This window comes from Anser brachyrhynchus, assembly GCF_964034855.1.
Source record: "Anser brachyrhynchus genome assembly, chromosome: 22".
Lineage (NCBI taxonomy): Eukaryota > Metazoa > Chordata > Aves > Anseriformes > Anatidae > Anser > Anser brachyrhynchus.
This window is the reverse complement of record NC_137715.1, coordinates 5,101,408-5,118,368: the sequence shown is the minus strand read 5'-3', so window position 1 is coordinate 5,118,368 and position 16,961 is coordinate 5,101,408. Positions and strand designations below refer to the sequence as shown.

At 63.2% G+C, this 16,961-nt stretch overlaps 1 protein-coding gene and 1 long non-coding RNA gene across 3 annotated transcripts in view; one reads left to right on the top strand and one right to left on the bottom strand.

Moving 5' to 3' along the window:
* Positions 1–5,995: 5,995 nt before the first annotated feature.
* Positions 5,996–16,961, top strand: part of KCNH6 (potassium voltage-gated channel subfamily H member 6) — a 31,570-nt gene continuing 20,604 nt past the window's right edge. For both annotated transcript variants that reach the window (XM_080564779.1, XM_080564778.1), the window contains exons 1-2: positions 5,996–6,260; positions 9,166–9,396. In XM_080564779.1, coding sequence (XP_080420905.1) covers positions 6,185–6,260; positions 9,166–9,396 — 307 coding nt within the window. In that variant the 5' untranslated portion in view covers positions 5,996–6,184. The remainder of the gene's footprint in view (positions 6,261–9,165; positions 9,397–16,961) is intronic.
* LOC308181460 lies at positions 9,446–16,960 on the bottom strand. Its single transcript, XR_013941466.1, has 3 exons — positions 15,438–16,960; positions 15,252–15,298; positions 9,446–14,353 (listed from the first exon to the last, which is right to left on the bottom strand). It is a non-coding gene; the product is annotated as an uncharacterized lncRNA (long non-coding RNA).

Here is a 16,961-nt window from a genome sequence, read left to right as displayed (position 1 = left end):
AAAAAGAAAAAAAGGAAAAAAAAAAAAAAAAAGGAAAAGAGCAGAGAAAGAAGAGATTCCCTTTCAATTCACAGAGCCCCTCTAAGGGCAGCTCAGAAAGCAGCGCCCCAGGCCTGCGGGGGCTGTGCTGGGGATGCCTGTGCACAGGCTACTAGAGAGCAGATTTGCTTTAAAATCACACAAATCAAAAGCAAGAACCACACTGGGTTCCCTTCACCAGTCTGGAGACCCTTTGGGCACAGCAGAAACCTATTTTCCTTTTTTTTTTATGCTCATTATCCACACCCACCAAGCTGGGGGAAGGTGACTGGCGGGGGGGACCCCACGTCCCCAGCGGCTGGCGGGGGCCCGGCCAAGCCGGGTCTATTCTTAGCTGGTAGGTGGCCGGGCAGGAGCAGGCAGGGCGCGCAGGGCCGCGTTCCTCGCATTCCCCTTCCCCGGGGACAAGGAGCGCCTGGAAAAATGCAGCCGCAGCTTGGCAGCACCCGGCACCCAGGGGCCAGAAGCAGGGGCCAACCCCGGGCAGGGGTCATCAGTGGGGGGGCCGTGGCACGGGGGGCATCCTGCGGGTGTGGTGGGCTAAGGTAGGGTCACCAGACCCCAAATCCTTGCCTGCACACCCACCCTCCTAATGCCCCCTCCGTCAGCCATCGAGCAGGGACATGCTTCGCCCAGGGTGGCCCCTGAGGGTGTTCCCCCTAATTCTGGGATGCTGCTTTCTGTCCCCTTCCCTCCCGGGGAGCGGCAGTGCCACCGTGGGCTCAGGGCAGCGATGGCGTGGGCAGGTGGGCCCCAGGCACGCAGGATCCCAGGGAGGGCAGGGAGGCAGCCAGAGATGCAGGAAAGCATCGGGCACCCACACGGGTACCCCACACCTGGAGGCACCTCCGTGGGGCTGAGCGGTGCTGACCCCAGCCCCACGGAGCCCCCAGCCTGCGTGGGCAGCACCCCCCCCTCCTGATTCCTTGGGGTGTCCCAGCAGGACCCCAAGGCAGGCTCAGCACCAGCCCAACGAGGCACCAACTGCCCCCCGTCCCCGTGCCCACCATCTCAGCGCACGCGGGACAAAGGGGACCGTCCCCAACCCTCCTGCTTGGGCCAACATTTTCCCCACCAAGCAGGGAGGGAATCGCTGCCAGCTGGATGCGATTCGGCCCTGAGCGATGCTGGAGCACCTCGCCAAGCCCCCGGTGCTTGGCTCTCCTCTCCCCGAGCCGAGGAGGGTTTTCAGCCAAGCAGCCGCGCTGCAGCCGCCACCAGCAGTCTCGTGGCAGCCGCGACATGCGGCCGCATCCTGCCCTTCCCCTGCCGTCCCTGCAGCATCGCTCTGAGCTAGTGCAGCCACCCCCTTGCCCCATCCATCCTCCCGCTCTCCTCATCCATCCTCCCGCTCTCCCCATCCGTCCTCCTAACCCCAAGGACGGTGAGGGAGTCACGAGCCTGCCCCATGCCTCAGTTTCTCCTTCTGTGCAACAAGGACGTGTGGGAAGGTGGTGAACCGAGCGTGCCACGTCCTAGAGCTGAGCTCCCATGTCTTCTCGTCCCTCTGCTGAATGGGATTTGGCCCCTGTTGGGAAATAACACCCTAAGACTTGGTTTAGTGTCACTGAGACCTTCCCAGGTTTCCAGCCTCCCTTCGGGCCTCCCCCAGAACGGCACCGAGGAGGGCGCAGGGTTAATTTTGGCTGCACATCTGACTGGTTTTGTGATTTATTTTTTGTACTTAGCTAACAAACAATGTCACTGGGAAAGCTTGGGGAAAAAAAAAAAGTCCAGATTTGGAGGGGTGGGGTGGAGGAGGTCGAGGATGACCCAAAATCCACCCATGCCCCTTCCCCAGCTGTCCCCGGGGCCCACGACTCCAGCTCCATCTCCTCCCTCTGGAGCTTCTTCCAAAAACCAAGGGCGCGAGGGGTGCCGGGCGGGGGGGACCCCTGTGCCCGTTTGGGGACAGCCCCGGTGGCCGCCAGCAGCTTTGGGGACTGCGGAAGTCCCGTATCTCTGTCCTCAGCCTCGCTCTCCCGCTGTGCCTGCAGCCCCGCTCTAATTACCGAAAGGTGGAGAAACGCCGGCTCGCGGCTGGCAAACGTTTCTCCCGGCAGGCGTCAGCCACAGCTGCCGCGCTGGGATTCGGGTGGGTGCCGAGCCCCTCGTCCCCATCCAGCCACCCCAAATCCGCAGACCCTTCCGTGGCCGTACCCCCCCATCCGACACAGCCGCCCCTGCCCGACAGCCGCGGGTGGGTTACAATTCCCTGCACAGCGCAAATATTTTACTTCCTGGCCTTATCCCGCGGAGTCCCCCGGTTCCCCACCTGCCCGGCAAAAACCAAACATGCCCCGGCTGAACCTGAGCTCTGCAGGCACAGATGGCTCGTGGCGAATTGATGGGGAGGGACCGAGAGGGGAGGGCACCCTTGGGAGCACCCAGCACGTTTTTTCCCTGGAAATCAGGTGCTTTCCAACTGATTGCTTGGGGTGTGGGAAGGAAAGAACGAAGGGGAAAGGAGCAAAACCTCCAAAACGCTCCCTGAGGAGGAGGAAAGAACTGAGCGAGGGAGGAGGAGGAGGAGGGGAGCAGGGCAGGGAGGGGATTACTGCTCGCTGAATTAGAGGGAGCCCTTCAGCTGCCTTGAACAGCAGGAGAATTTGCCCGGAGACCCCAATTCTTCCTATTTGGGATAGGCTGTAAGCACGGGATTAACTGCAAGCATATGCTTAAGTCCCAGAGAAGCCCAGGGAACTGAAAGGAGTCTGGGCACGGGGCACTCCTGAGGAGAGCACGGACCCAGCCTCACGGATCAGCCAGCTCTGCTGGGATGCTCTGGGGGCACTGGGAGAGCCACGGGGGCACTGGGAGAGCCATGGGGGCACTGGGAGAGCCACGGGGGCACTGGATGAGCTGTAGGGGGAATGGGAGAGCCACGGGGGCACTGGGAGAGCCACATGGGGACTGGGAGAGCCAAAGGGGGATTGGGAGAGCCATGGGGGCAGTGGGAGAGCCACAGGGGGACTGTGACAGTTGTGGGGGCAGTGGGGGAGCCATGGGGGGATTGGAAGAGCTATGGGGGCACAGGGAGGCCGTAGGGAGATTGGGAGAGCCATGGGGGCAGTGGGAGAGCCATGGGGGCAGTGGGAGAGCCATGGGGGCACTGGGAGAGCTATGGGGGCACTGGGAGAGCTATGGGGGCACTGGGAGGCCCCTGGAGCTCAGTCCAGAGAAAGGGGGACTGAAGCTGCCCCACTGCCATGGCCGGAGGGGGACAAGACTTCCCGGGCTCGCCCCACGGACCCCAGCCTGGCAGAGGGGCTGGAGGGGCTGTTCCTGTGCCCTGCCCCATGCCCAGAGCCCCCCCCCCCCCGGTGACCCCACACTCCCCTCTGGGGACCCGATGAGCTCCGGCGAGGGCTGTGAGCCATCACGCGCCCACACCACCGGGCACATCCGCAGCCACGTGCCGTGCCCATGAACAGCCCGGGCTGATTTATGGGATGAGAGGAGGGCAGGAGGCCAACCTTAAATCCTGACTGCCCAGTGATTAATAATCATAATTATCATCATATTAGCCATAATAATAATAGTTTTCTTTTCCCCGCGGAGCTGGACATCCAGGAATCTCGGAGCGGTTTCATAAGGCGGAGTGACCGCCGTCCCTATTTTCTGGCGAGGAAATTGCGGCACAGAGCTGTCTCCCTCGAGTCACCCAGTATATCAACAAGAAAACAGAGAAGGCAGGAGCCTGGACTCTGTGTCCCTCTCCCTCCCCCATGCTATTAAGCTGCATCTGTGTAATATAGAGCAAAATATCCTCCACGACTCGCAGTAAATCACGGCAGAGGCAGTGTGCGGAGTGGATGGGGGGGAAGATAATGGGTTTTTCACCCTCTTCAACAATGGAATAAGTTTTTCTCTGCTGGGGGAAGGCTGACTTCTCTGACAGGCGGAGATAAAAGCAGCGGCAGGGTTCTGAAATGGGCTCTGGGAGCACCTGCCGTTGCCCACCCACTCTTGGTGCCGGCCCTGGGGGCAGGAGGCAGCTCCGGTGGGTGCCGCCGCGGGTCGGGTGCCCCCCGGGCAGGGCCTGGTCCCTGTAAGTATTCCTGAGGTGCAGCGGAATATTAATTGAAAATCCCAGCAAAACACTCCTGCTGATGCTAATGGCCCATAATCCTCTTAGTCCAATTTCATGCCTGAAAAATTGCGCGTGGCGAACTAACAACGGAGAGCCCCTCGCTGCCCTGAGCGGCGGGCCCGGGGGGGAGGAGGGCTGGGAGAAAAGGGAGAAGGACCCCTTGGAGGTACGGAGAGGTGGCAGGATTGGTGCTGAGCCTGGGGCTCTGTCCGAGCATCTCCTCTGCCAGGGCAGCCTGGGCCCCCTGTGCCCTCCTGGTCCCCCCCGAACCCCAAGCCCACGGGGCCGGATGACCTGGAGCTCAAGCGTGACCCCAAAGGCCCCTGCCCCCCTTGGACCCTCCACGTCCCATGGAGTCCCCGTGTCCCCCGTGTCCCCAGGCCCCAAAGGTGCCCCCCCAGTGCCGAGCCCCCCCCGGAGCCCGGCCCTTCAGCACCTCGCGAGTGGACAGCGCCGGGCGCGGGGCCCCGCCCGCACCGGGACCCCCCCGGACCCCCTCCGGGCCCCCCCTCCTGGGATCCCCCAGGAACCCCCGACACCTTCCCTGCACCCCCAGCCTTGCCCCCATCCCCCTGCCGCCCTGTACCCCACGTCCCACTGCACCCGCCCCCCCGCTCTCCAGCTCCCTCTCCCCTTTTTTTGGGCACCCCCGCACCCCCCCCCCCCGCACCCCCCACTTCTCACCCCCCCCCGGCTCTGCCCCCGCACCCTTGCAGCCCTACAACTCCTCCTCTGCCCCTGCACGCACCCTCCACCCCCTGCATCCCCTCCTCTGCCACCCCCGGCACTCCAGCACCCACCATCACCCCCCCCCACAGCCCCCTGCACCCCATCCCCAGCCTCCTGCACCCTCCCCAGCCCCCAGGCCCCCCCAGCACCTCCTCCTCCACCAGTCCCGTGCCTCAGCACCCCCATCACCCGGCACCCACACTCCCACCAACCCCCCTGCCTGCAGCATATCCTATTCCAACACCCCAATCTCCCAGCGCCCCCCTGCCTCAGCACCCAAAGAACCCCACGTCCAGCACCCTCCAGGATCCCCCTGTCCCATCACCCCAAGGACTCCATCTCCACCATTCCTGTCCCAGCACCCCAAGGACCTCACCTCCAGCTCCCCAGCACCCTAAGGACCCCACCTCCAGCACCCTCCAGCACCCCCCTGCCCCAGCACCCTGAGGATCCCTCACCCAGCACCCTGCAGCCCTCCAAGGACCCCACCTCCAGCACCCCCAGCACCCCCATCACCTCCAGCACCCCACATCCAGCACCCCAAGGATCTCACATCCAACACCCTCCAGCACCTCGAAGACCCCACCTCCACCCCCTCCAGCACCCCAAGGACCCTCCTCCAGCACCCCAGCACCCCAGGGACCCTCCTCCAGCACCCCAGCACCCCAAGGACCCCACCTCCAGCACCCCAGCACCCACCTGCTCCCCCCACCCCAGCACTCCATCCCGGAGCCCACCGGGGCTGCGGGGCCGCTGCCGGCAAGTGCTGTGCCGGGGGTACCGGGGGGCACCGGGGGACACCGGGGGGGGACCAGGGGGGGCCGGGGGGGGCAGCTCCCCATCTTCCGTCTGGTGCTGTCGACAGCCACCCGGGAACCTCCCGGCGGGCCGGGACAGCGGTGACTAAGCACTTTGGGGATTTCTACTCTTAGAATTTTATTCTCTTCTTTTCTCCCCCTTTCAAGCGGAGCCTCCCCCCCTTCCTCCACGCACCCCCCACCCTCCACCTCCCACCCCCCTCCTCCTCCTCCTCCTCCTCCTCCTCCTCCTCCCCTCCATCCTCATCCTCCCCGGCCGCCCCCGCCCGGGGCCGGGCGCGGCAGGGCGGGCGGTGGGGTTCCCCCTTCCGGCCGCCGGGAGCACGGGAGCCCCGGGCCGGCTCGGCTCCAGAGCTCGGCCAGCCCTGGGGTGAGGCGGAGCGGGGCCGTGCCGTGCCGAGCCGGGCCGTGCCGAGCCGAGCCGAGCCGCTCCGGGCCGGGCCGAGCTCCCCGCCGCCCCCGTGGGAAGTTGCGCTGCGCCCAGGGCGCACCGGGCGGCGGGGAGATGCCGGTGCGCAGGGGCCATGTGGCCCCCCAAAACACCTACCTGGACACCATCATCCGCAAATTTGAAGGGCAAAGTGAGTACCGTACCCCCCCCCCGCCCCGCTCCCTGCTCCCGGTCCCCGGTACCGGTACCGGTGTCGTCCCAACCCCCCCCCCCCCCCCCGCGGCCCCCAAACTTCGGGGCGCGGCGAGGAGCAGAGGGGGGACAGGAGGGAGGCCACCGGCAGGGTGTCCCCGGGGAAATAAAGGCTCCTCCGTGACCCCCCCCCCGGGGAGGGGGGGGCGGAGGGGTGGGCGACAGCCAGGCACTGTCCCCGCGGGTATTTATAGACAGGGCGACGCAAGGGGACGAGCGGTGCCGGGGGAGGGGGACACCGGGGACCCCCGCGCCCCTCCGGGCTGGGTGGGGGTCCCCGGGGTGGCGGGGAGGGGGCCCGGCCGGCAGCCGGGTGTCCGGCGGCACAGACGCGCTCGCTGCTTGTTTGCCTTCAACTCCGCGCTGCTCCGAGGCAGCCGTCCCTGGTGAAATGTTGCCATTTGCTGTTGCTCGGAGTAATCCCTTTATATGATTTTTTTTTTTTTGGCTGCTTTTCGTGTCAAATATAGCAAAGAGTTCGGGCGCCTCGGGGAGCTCGGGGGTTTGCACGCCGTCGGTTGGGGGCTGCTGGGGGGAGGCAGCGGGGGGCTGCGCTCACCCTGTCCGAGCACCCCGATGGGGATGGTTTGTCCCTCTGGGGCTGGGGACAAGGGGAGGGGAGCGGGGTTACCCCCCCTTTTGTATTTGGGTCTCTACCGTGGGGCGCTGGGGCCGTGCACCCCCCGGCGCCCCATCTCCCTGCGCTTTGTCCCTGGTATCCGAGTTTTCCGGCTGGGCGACCGTCCCTGCGGGATCTGCCGTGGCAGTGAGTGACGTGACCCCGGGGACGGGAAGCGAGAAAAACTGTCCCTGGTTCCTATCAGCCCCCGCTGGGACGCGGCGGCTGGAGGGCAGCGGGGGCAGGCGGCGAGGCGTGCCAGCGGGGAGGCAGCCAGGCCCCCTTGGCCCCACGGGCTCCCTGCCGGCGTGCTGCCAGCAGGGCCAGGCACACACCAAAATATTCCCCCCGCACTCCCCTGGGGCAGCTCTGTGTGTAACAGGTGTTGGGAGAGACTAAAACGAGCCCCCCCGGGTCACTTCGCCCTCCTTTGTTTGTGGGTGCCGTCACCCTGCCCCGCAGCCCCTGTGGGTGCCGCAGCACCCGGAGCTGGAGAGCCCAGGGCACCCTCCCGGCTGAGCACAAGGGCAAGGGCAAACCTGCAGGTGAGGGCAGGGCAGAAAGCAAATTTGGGGCAAAAACACCCGCAAGGAGAGCTGGCTCCCCAGCTCGTCCCCACGCCGGCCTTGGGCACATCCGTGTGCTCGGTGCGGCGCGCTGCCAGCACCATCAATTCTGTCCTGCGCCAGCACGGCCCCGATCCGGCCCACGGGGCTGGCACTGCGTGGGGAGATGTTTATCGCAGGTGGTGCGCGGGGTTTGGGGGGATCCCTTCCCTGTGCTGCCAGAGCGATTGGGACAGAGCGGGATGGGGCAGGGGAGGCAACTTGGGAACGCTTGGATGTGGGTTTTGTGCTCTTTGTGGTGAAAAACCCCACGCCAGCGTGTGTCCGTCCTACGTGGGAAAGGAGCCGAGGGTGGGAGCCCCCCACGAGGGGCCACCAAGGGCTGACGCAGGAGACCACGATGCCGGCATCCCCGCTCCCCCAGGGACTCCGGAGGTGACATTAAGGGGAGCCCCGATGTGCCGGGGGGGGCCCCCACCCCGCCAGGTCCCGGTGCCGCAGCCGTGCCGAGGTTTCTCCGCGTTGGAGTGAAGCCGGCGCTCGGCTCGGGAGAGCAGCGGGGCTCTGGAGCGCGCGCACACTGCAGATGCCATTCCTGGGTAATCCGGGAGATTATTTGGGGTCTGGGCTGGGAAGCAGCCTCCAAAGGGACCCTCTGCTCTGACCTGCCTCCGGCTCCAGCCCGGGAGGATGCCAAAGGCTGGGGGAGTGCTGCAGGGGGTGGACGCAGCCTTTTGCATCAGTGCATATAGACCCCACTGCCACATCCTAACAAAACCTCTCCTGGTGCCCAGCACCCCCCGATCTTGAAGAAAAGCAAAAAAATAATAATAAATAAATAAAATAAAAGCTTGAGGCTGGGTCTCCCCTAGGAAAAGGGTCGAAGGGGCTCCATCCAGGCTGGACACCCCAGGCTCGGCAGCGCTGCGAGTCACCACGGCATGACACCAGCGTGGCCGCAGCCCAGTGATGCGGACGTGCCGCTCCCTGCCTCAGTTTCCCCTTTCCTCCACCTGAGCCCCGGCCTTCTCAAGCACGTGGGCCATGCAGCGCAGCGGGGTCTGCATTTCAGCTCCAGCCCGAAGGCACAATTATCCCATAAAACATTCGGAGGATCATTAGTGCGGCAGGTTTCAGCCTGGCTTCCCGCAGAAGCCGAGCTCACGCCTCCTCTTACCTCTTGCCTGACTTGAGTCAAATCTGAGCAAGGGTAGGAAGTGTCTGAGATATCTCGGGTCCCCGATGAGCTCCTGGGCTGAGACGGGCTCTGCAGCTCTTCCCCATGCCTGCTGGGGACAAATTTCCCATGTTTCAGACAGCAGCGAGTCCTCATGCGTGAGCAGGGAGAGGTGGCTCAGGGCTGTGCAGTGGCATTTTAGCAGGGACCCTTGTTTGGGGGTCTCCACAGCCACCGATTTGCGGGAAATTAGGGGGATTTTCTCTCTCTGAGGAGCAGGGCAGCACCCAGAGTGGTGTGGGCTGGTGCCAGCGATCGTCCTAAGCACCTCTTACGGGTGTCACTGGGGAGCCCATCCCTGCACAAGCCTGGGGTGCCCAACAGAGGGTGGCACCAAAAAACCCCAGCACCCCCCATCCAGCCGGGCCCCCCGCGTGTCCCCACGTCCCCCTAAGCCCCGCGCTCTGCTGCGTCCCTGCAGACCGCAAGTTCCTCATCGCCAACGCCCAGATGGAGAACTGCGCCATCATCTACTGCAACGACGGCTTCTGCGAGATGTTCGGCTACTCGCGCGTGGAGGTGATGCAGCGGCCCTGCACCTGCGACTTCCTCACCGGCCCCGACACCACCAAGAGCTCCATCGCGCAGCTCACGCAGGCGCTGCTCGGCTCCGAGGAGTGCAAGCTGGAGATCCTCTACTACCGCAAAGACAGTAAGGGATGCTTTCGGCACGCGCGGGGCGAACCGGTGTCCTTAGGTGGGGACTGTGGTTGTGGTGGTGTCACCCGTCTGGGCTTGGGGTGAACCACAGCACAGGGTGGGGTGGGAGGGACCCTAAAGTTCGTCCCATTCCACTTGCTGCCATGGGCAGGGACCCTTCCTACCAGCCTTTTGGTTGCCCAAAGCCCCATCCAACCTGGCCTTGGGCACCTCCAGGGATGGGGCACCCTCAGCTTCTCTTCTTCTTTCAGCTCTTTGAAGCTGGGGCTGGGTGGCAAAGGGAGTCTGTTGGCACCAGGGCTTTGGGATTGGACCCAGGACTAGGGTTTTGCCACAGGATATGGGAGCAGGGTGACCCCATGGTGGGTCCTGGCTGGACAGACCCAGCTTGGCCATAATTTGGGCTCTGGTGGTGGTGGCACCTCAAGCAACAGAAAGGAGCTGCTGGATTATTTGGGAATGGGGTTTGCAAGCCCTCAGTGACGGCTCAGAGCCATGGGACCACTCGCAGCATCCCTATGGCTTGAATGAGGATCCCACCGGGTGCCCACGGGGGAGACGGGGTGGGACTGCGGCTGCGTGTCGGGGTGAGCCTGCCACCCATCTCGTCCCAAAGCCGGCTGCGGGCGCTGGTACGGCGTCGGAGCCGCCCCTCCAGCCAGCAGGATGTGGCTGCATGCGCACAGATGGAATTACACTAAGATGAAAATGAAGCTTTGATGGAAAATACTAGTGATTAGTTCTAATACTGCAGGAAGTTAAATAAATATTTAGTGCTCGATGCTGCCAAGCAGCGTTGGCCGGGACTGGCAGAAGCGGGGGGAATTCAGAAGATCAGGCGCTCGCTAGAGGTAGAAAACATTAAGTATTTCCTTTTTTTTTTTCAACCTGCGGCGCCTTCCCATCGCTTTAGATTATATTGCTGGGGGCTGGGCTTGAGAAAGGGGCTGCACCTCGCTGTTGTCAGCTCCGAGCGTGCCGGGATGGAGGAGAAACAACCGGGAGGGGAACATGGAGGCAGGAGCCTTGGCTCCCGGCCCGCACCCTATCTCCCAGGCAGGGACCCGGGTGTCCTGGCCTCCCTCCCAGCCCCTATCTCCTGGGCTGGCATCCAGGTGGGGCTGCGCTTCCCCCCACCCGAGCCGCCGCGGGTTGAAGGGGTCTGGCCGGAGCCCAGCGTGGCTGGGAAGGCACGAGGAGGAGCGGGCACACGCCGTCCCCCTGCTCCCTGCAGCGTGTGGCAAGGACAGGGCGTGCGGCTCCGCGTCCCCTCCCCAGGACGGGGATGGTGGCACAGGATGAGCAGGGAGAGAAAGCAGCCCCCAGAACCCAGCGCCGAAAAACTGGGGACAATCCTGGCCCCCACGGTCACGGGGAGCTGGAGGTGGTGGCTTCCCAAAGGCCGTTTGGGATCTTGGTCCCTGGGGACTGCTCGATCCCACGGGCAGCAGGATCCAGCCCCGTCCTTCCGTGCTTGAAGAGCTCCCGACAGCTCGTGGGATGCTCGCCACTCTCCGCAGAGCCCTGCTCTTCCTCCAGGCCACGGAAACGCTCCGAGCTGCTTTCTTCTCTTTTTTTATTAAAAAAAAAGGGTTAAAAAAAAAAAAAAACACGCACACACACAACAAAGCCTAGAAGAAAGCCCTTCGTGGCTATTTTTAAACCCCAGCCCCACCAGCAATACGCTCTCCAATTGTCTCCCCCCAGCACTCAGCCTGCGATCGCTCAGCCCATTATAAATGGGCCTTATCGGCGAAGAAAAGGCCCTCGCATTACGGGGAGCTGCTGCTTAATTAGACCGCGGAGGCTCCGAACCCGCCCGTCCTCCTTTTCATCACGGCGGCTCCAATCTCCAGGCTCGACCTGCTGTTTATTACTGCGGTACTCCCGGCTCTGCAGCTCGCCTGGTTCTTTCCTGGCTTTTGTGGTTTGCCAGAGCTGATGTTCTCCCCCCGAAAACCTGCCTGCCTGAGCCCCCCAGCAGGGTCGGGGGGAATGAACATAAGGGACGGGGGGGGGACAGGGTGCCTGGGGCACCCATGGGTGTCAGGGCAGGTGGCTGTGCCCATGTCCAGGCAGGTTCCCATGGGGCTTGTTGCTCTGGGGCCAGCACGTCCCTGGGGACAACAACACACCCATGCTGTCGTTAGCGTGCCGCTGATTATAAAAGGAGATGAAATGGAGCCAATAAACACCGGGGGGGGGGGAAGCAGGACCGGGCCGTTGTCCCTCCCCACCGCAGCAGCCCCAAATCAGCCTCGGGAAGAGGGCAGAGCCCGGCCGTGGTGCGGGTGGGCTCCAACCCTCCGGCCAAAGCCGGCGGCTCAGCCTGAAGTTCATTTCCTCGCAAGACGCTGCCCAGCTGGACCTGCCCGGGGCCGGGATCAACCCCACATCAATGAGGAGCACGTGGGGTCACGGTCCCCACCACGGCCAGCTGGCCCAGAGGGGCTGGGGGTCCCCCAAAGGTGGCCGGTGAGAGCCCTCAGGGCCCCCCGAGCGGGGCCGGTGGCCGCAGGTGCTGGGCACGGTGGCGCTGGCACAGGCGGCGCGGCGGCAGCTGGCACCGAGCGCCTGGCTCTTAATCTGCGTGGATGCGATGGTTATGAATCTGAAAGGGGAGACGAGGGGACGAGACAGCTGGAGGGACAGCCACCTGCTGGCAGCCCCTTCGTCCCCGTCCCTGTCCCCCCCCGGTGACAGTGTCCAGAGCCCGGGGTTTGTCCCCTTGAGCAGAGACCGTTCGTGCCAGTCCCCCGAGGGTTAGGGGCAGGGATGAGCCCGGCAGATGCCTCGCGCCCGTGCCGTGGCTGGGATTTTCCCGGGGGCTCAGGAGGTCGCAGAGCCGTCGGGGACCCGGTGTCACCGCGGATGTCCCCCGCAGCTCCCCGTGGGGCTGGTGGCTACGGGGTGTCACTGCAGGCAGCGTGTCCCCTCCTTCCCCATTTGGGGCACGTTTGCAGCACAGCCATGGGCTTCTCTCCATCAGCTGCTGCCAGAAGCCCACGCGAAGGCAGACGGGGACGGATCCGGCCACGTTTACTCCACACAGCCATACAGATGGCAACATGCAGCGTGCTGCCCCGTGGTGCGGAGCAGGCAGGACCCAGGGGACCTCCCGGGTGGCAGGGGACAGCAGGGAGGCACGGCAGGCTGACAAAGCCCAACCCCAGCTCGATCCGTTCGCTTTTACAAAAACTTGTGGTTTTTGCGCCGAGCCAGGGCAGCTCGCCCCGTGTTTCTTTAAGGGTCGGGCTTGGCAGAGCTGAGCCCTGACCTCGGGAAGGGGACAGACACCGCGGCCCGACTCCAGATGGGGACTTGTAAACATCCCCGGCTCGCAATGACAAACACTCCGCTCCCGGGGGTCTGGCGCTGCGGGGCCACGTCCGTCCTCCTTGGCACGGCCGTGCTGCGCCTCCAGCTCTGCCCCGGGGACGGCACGGTCAGGGTACGGGGCTGGAAGGGACACATCTCCACCCTCTGCAGCTCCTTGGGTGCTGTGCGCCTGGACCGGCACTGCTTCTCACCCTAATCCCCCCACCCTCACCGGCTGCTGTGTCCCCGGTGGGAGGTGGCACCGTGTGGCACCAGGACAGAGCCCTCCGGGTGCCTGGACAGCCCCGGGAGATGTCAGTGCTGCAGCTTTGGCCACACAGCCCCGTGCTAAGCTGGGCTAATTCCTGCGGCCAGCGGGGATTTAGCGAGGGAAGGGCCACCGGAGCATCCCGCCACCCGCACCCCAAAATGCCCCGCCAGGCTGGGTGGCATCCTCATGGCCACCTTGTGCTGGAGGCTCCCCGGTGTCCTCAGCTGCTCCGTGCTCCTACTCCTTCCCCTCCTGTCGTCCCCAACCCATGAGCAGAAATCCCCGGTGCGGGGCTGCGTCCATCCCACCTCCCTTAATAAGGTCGTTTTGGTTGTAGGGGCTTGCCCCAAGCAGTATTTTTGCTGGTCCCATGTCGCAGCCAGTTTCAATAGGATAGGAGCAGGCATCCCCCAGCACCATCCTCGTGGTGCACATGGGGCCACCCCTCCCAGCGCAGGGGGACGCGGTCCCAGGGCACTCCCCAGCCCCCATAGCCACCCCCCAGCAGACGGACCCTATGGGACACCCACTTCCCAAGGGCTCAGCCTCCCAGCATTTTCCATCCCGCCTCAACGGCTTGATTTAGGGTCTCGGAGCAATCTGCACAGCTCTTTGAAGTTTCCACCGGGGCCCTAGCACTGATTTCTCCCCGGACAGGAGCAAGGCTCAGCCCTGTGCGTGTCTCGGGGGCGCGAGACGGCCCCGTCCCCTCCGTGCCCTTCCCACCCTTTTTCCTCCGCTCCGTTATATAATGCCACTATAGATTTAGCCACTCTGCCATGAGACCCTGCAGATTAAATCTGCCGGCCGGGGGAGGGAAGGACTCAGTGAGAGCTCCCAGGGCAGATTAATAGCTTGCTTTTTTAATATTCATAACAATACAGTTTTGTGTCCGGCTCTCGGAAACCCCCGTGTCCCGTTGATTAGTTTAATGCCGATGATACGGGCAAACACAGTCACTGCTCGTGGCTGCAGAGGATAAGAGGGCCGGGGAGGGAGGGGCCCCACGATGACATTTTTAATGTTATTAAGTGCTCGCTTTCATCAAGGTCAGGAGACGAGATGGGTCAGAAAGCACAAAGCCTCTGACCTCTCGGTTTCGGGGAGATGCTGGGTGATGGGAGGATCGAACCCAGCCCGGGGTTTGGGGGAATGAGCTGTTTTCCAGCCCATGCAAACCCGTCAAGTCTTGGAGGATGACTGTGGGACTCTCCAAAGCAGCACCCTCATTGCTGACGGCCAGATCGGTGCGGGGACACCCCCCGGTGCTGGGACACCCCCTGTTTTCCAGGAGAGCCCTCACTGATGCCCCAGGGACCGCTCGGCTGCCAGGCAGGAGGGAAGATGCCAAAAGCCTGCGCTGGGGAAGGGAAAAGAAATTCCAGCAGAGTCCCCAGGACCACCACTCCCTGCCCCAGCCCACCGGGAGCCACTCGGTCCCGTTCCCGTGCCGCGTCCCCCCTGCCATCCCTTTTTGTGGGCAGCCCCACGGGCGGGGGCGAAGCGCAGAGAGGTTGCGAATGCCCCCAGGACTCCTCCAGGAGATCATTTGGCGGCTAGATAAAATTAGACGGATGGAGACAGATTAGCTGAACAGCTGAAGGGAAGAGACGGGCAGATGGATGGGGACAGGCGATCGAGGAACAAGGACGGCGGCGCAGGGCTGGGGGCTCAGCCCACCCGCACCAGGCACCGCAGCAGCTCCAGGGTGCCCAAGTGCCCCACACCCCGCTGCCCAAAACCCCAAATCTTTGAGGATTTGGCTGCAGCTCAAGGGAAGGTGCTGAGCCATCCTCTCCATTCCCGATGCCCCGTCCTCCCATCTAAGGCACAGGTCCAAGCCAGGCACCGGGCTCCCTGCACGCAGGATGGGTCCTGCCCCAGCCGGGGCAATTCCCCGGGGACCAGTGGGGGGTATCGGACCAGTGCCTGGATTTGTGGGATCACACCGGGCGCCAGCTGCCTCCCAGCTCCAACCCGAGCCCCAGCCTTCACCCAGCTGCTCCTCACGGCCCCAATCTTCAGCTGTTTGACATCGGCCCGGGATTAACCCTTTGTGGGCACGCTGGCCCTTCCAGGATCCGGCCCCCACAAGGTGTGCGGCGGCTCAGAGGCTCCCAGCGCCGTGGAGGAGCTTAGGAAGGAAAAAAATGAAGCAGCGAAAGGGAAGCGTGCAGCAGGGCAGAGCACGTGAGCCAGGATCAGGCCATCTGGATCGGGATGCCCTTGCATGGGAAAGCACAGAGCTGACGGCTAACCTGCCAGTTTTCTGGTCCTTTGGAAGTTGGTGATGCTTCAAAATAGCCTGCAGGAAAATAATAATAATAATAATAATAATAATAATAATAATAATAATAATAATAATAATAATAATAATAATAATAATAATAAATTTTATAGCACGGAGCAGGAGAAAGCATCCCGCAGCCAACCCTACCACTCACACGCGTGCGCCAGCAGAGCTGCGGCATCCCAGGGCTGGCACCGCATCCTCCGTGCCCGTGCCACCACCTAAGGACACCCGCTCGCCTCTCAGGCCCCGCAGAAATACCTACAAAAGGTGGAAAAAAGGGTTCATTTCTCTCCGTCCCCAGTATCACGGCTCGCGGGTCGGCGCGGCGTGCCCGTGCGTCCCTTCCAAATGACTTTATCTGCCGAAAATCCCCCCCCTCCTCCCCACCTCCTGCTTTTAAGTGGATTTCCCCTCCGTGTGGTGAACAACGATGAAATCAAGAAAGGAAAGGAATAATCCCGGCTGCCGGGCCCTTTAAACGGATTTCACCCTATCCATTTCTTTCCCCTTCTTGTGCATGTGTGTGTGTGCGCGCCACTGACGTCAGGGCAGATTTGGAAGTTGCCCGATGCCGGCCATCTGCTCCTGATTACGGGAGGCCCTGAGCTCTTTAAAATTACACGCAGGAAGGCCGACGGGCCCCGAGCGTGGCCGCGCATCCCCGCGCTGCCGACCCCGCTAATCCCCCGCTCGCAGGGCACCGGCCCCTTTAATCGCTGTGTCCAGGGGCAGAGGGAAAATTTGGGTGGTTTTGCAGGGGCTGATGCTCGTTGAAATGGCCAAAATTGCCCCAAAGTGTTGAGGGGGGTTATCCTGTCACCCAGCAGGTACCTCTGCAGCAGTACCCCGCTGCCCTGCCGCTTCTAGGGGACCTGGGGTGATTTTCGGGGGGATTTCACCAGCAGGGATGGGGTCAGTGCCAAAGCAACAGGAGGCGGCTCAAGGAAGGGCTCCGCATTGAGTGTACCCTTGGGAATGGCTTTTTTAGGATTGTTGTGGGAATGAAGGGTGGTGGGAAGCCCTCTGCGTCCTCCCTTTGGGGAAAGGGCTGCAGGGAATTTGGGGATCCCCTGCGGCAGGCTGGCACCTGCCTGCGGCTCAAGCAGGACCATGGGGTCAAGTCGTGCATCCAGCGGGCAAATCTGCATGGCCCCGTGCCCTGGTGCCACACTGGGGGTCGTCCCCGCAGCCCCCCTGCTCCCAGGTCACTGCGCCCATCCCTATGTCCCCCCCCCGTGCCTCAGTTTCCCCGAGGTGCTGCCCCCACCCATGGCCTGCACCCGGGACGGGAGAAGGCCGAAACCAGTCCCCCCCAAACTGGTTGGCGATTGCAGGGCAATTAGCGGCGGTTTGATTACAAGCAGCACACTTAATGAGGTTGAACTGCTACCTGGAAACTTTCGGAGTTCTTAATTACCCACGCCGTAATTGCTAGTCTAAAGTACATTAATATAAATGACTGTCTGGGACAAAAAAATAAAATATAAAGGCAAGATGCGGTCTGCGGGAGCTGGGATGTGGCAGGGCGACGGAGCTTTCCAGGGCCTTCCAAATTCCCCACTGCTCAGCCTTGGGAATTGCATCCCTTAAAAAATACGGCTCTGCCAAAATCGTTTTATGGCATGGGGGGGGGCCGGGGAAGAGCCCCCCGCATCCCCCCCTGACTTCTCCCTCT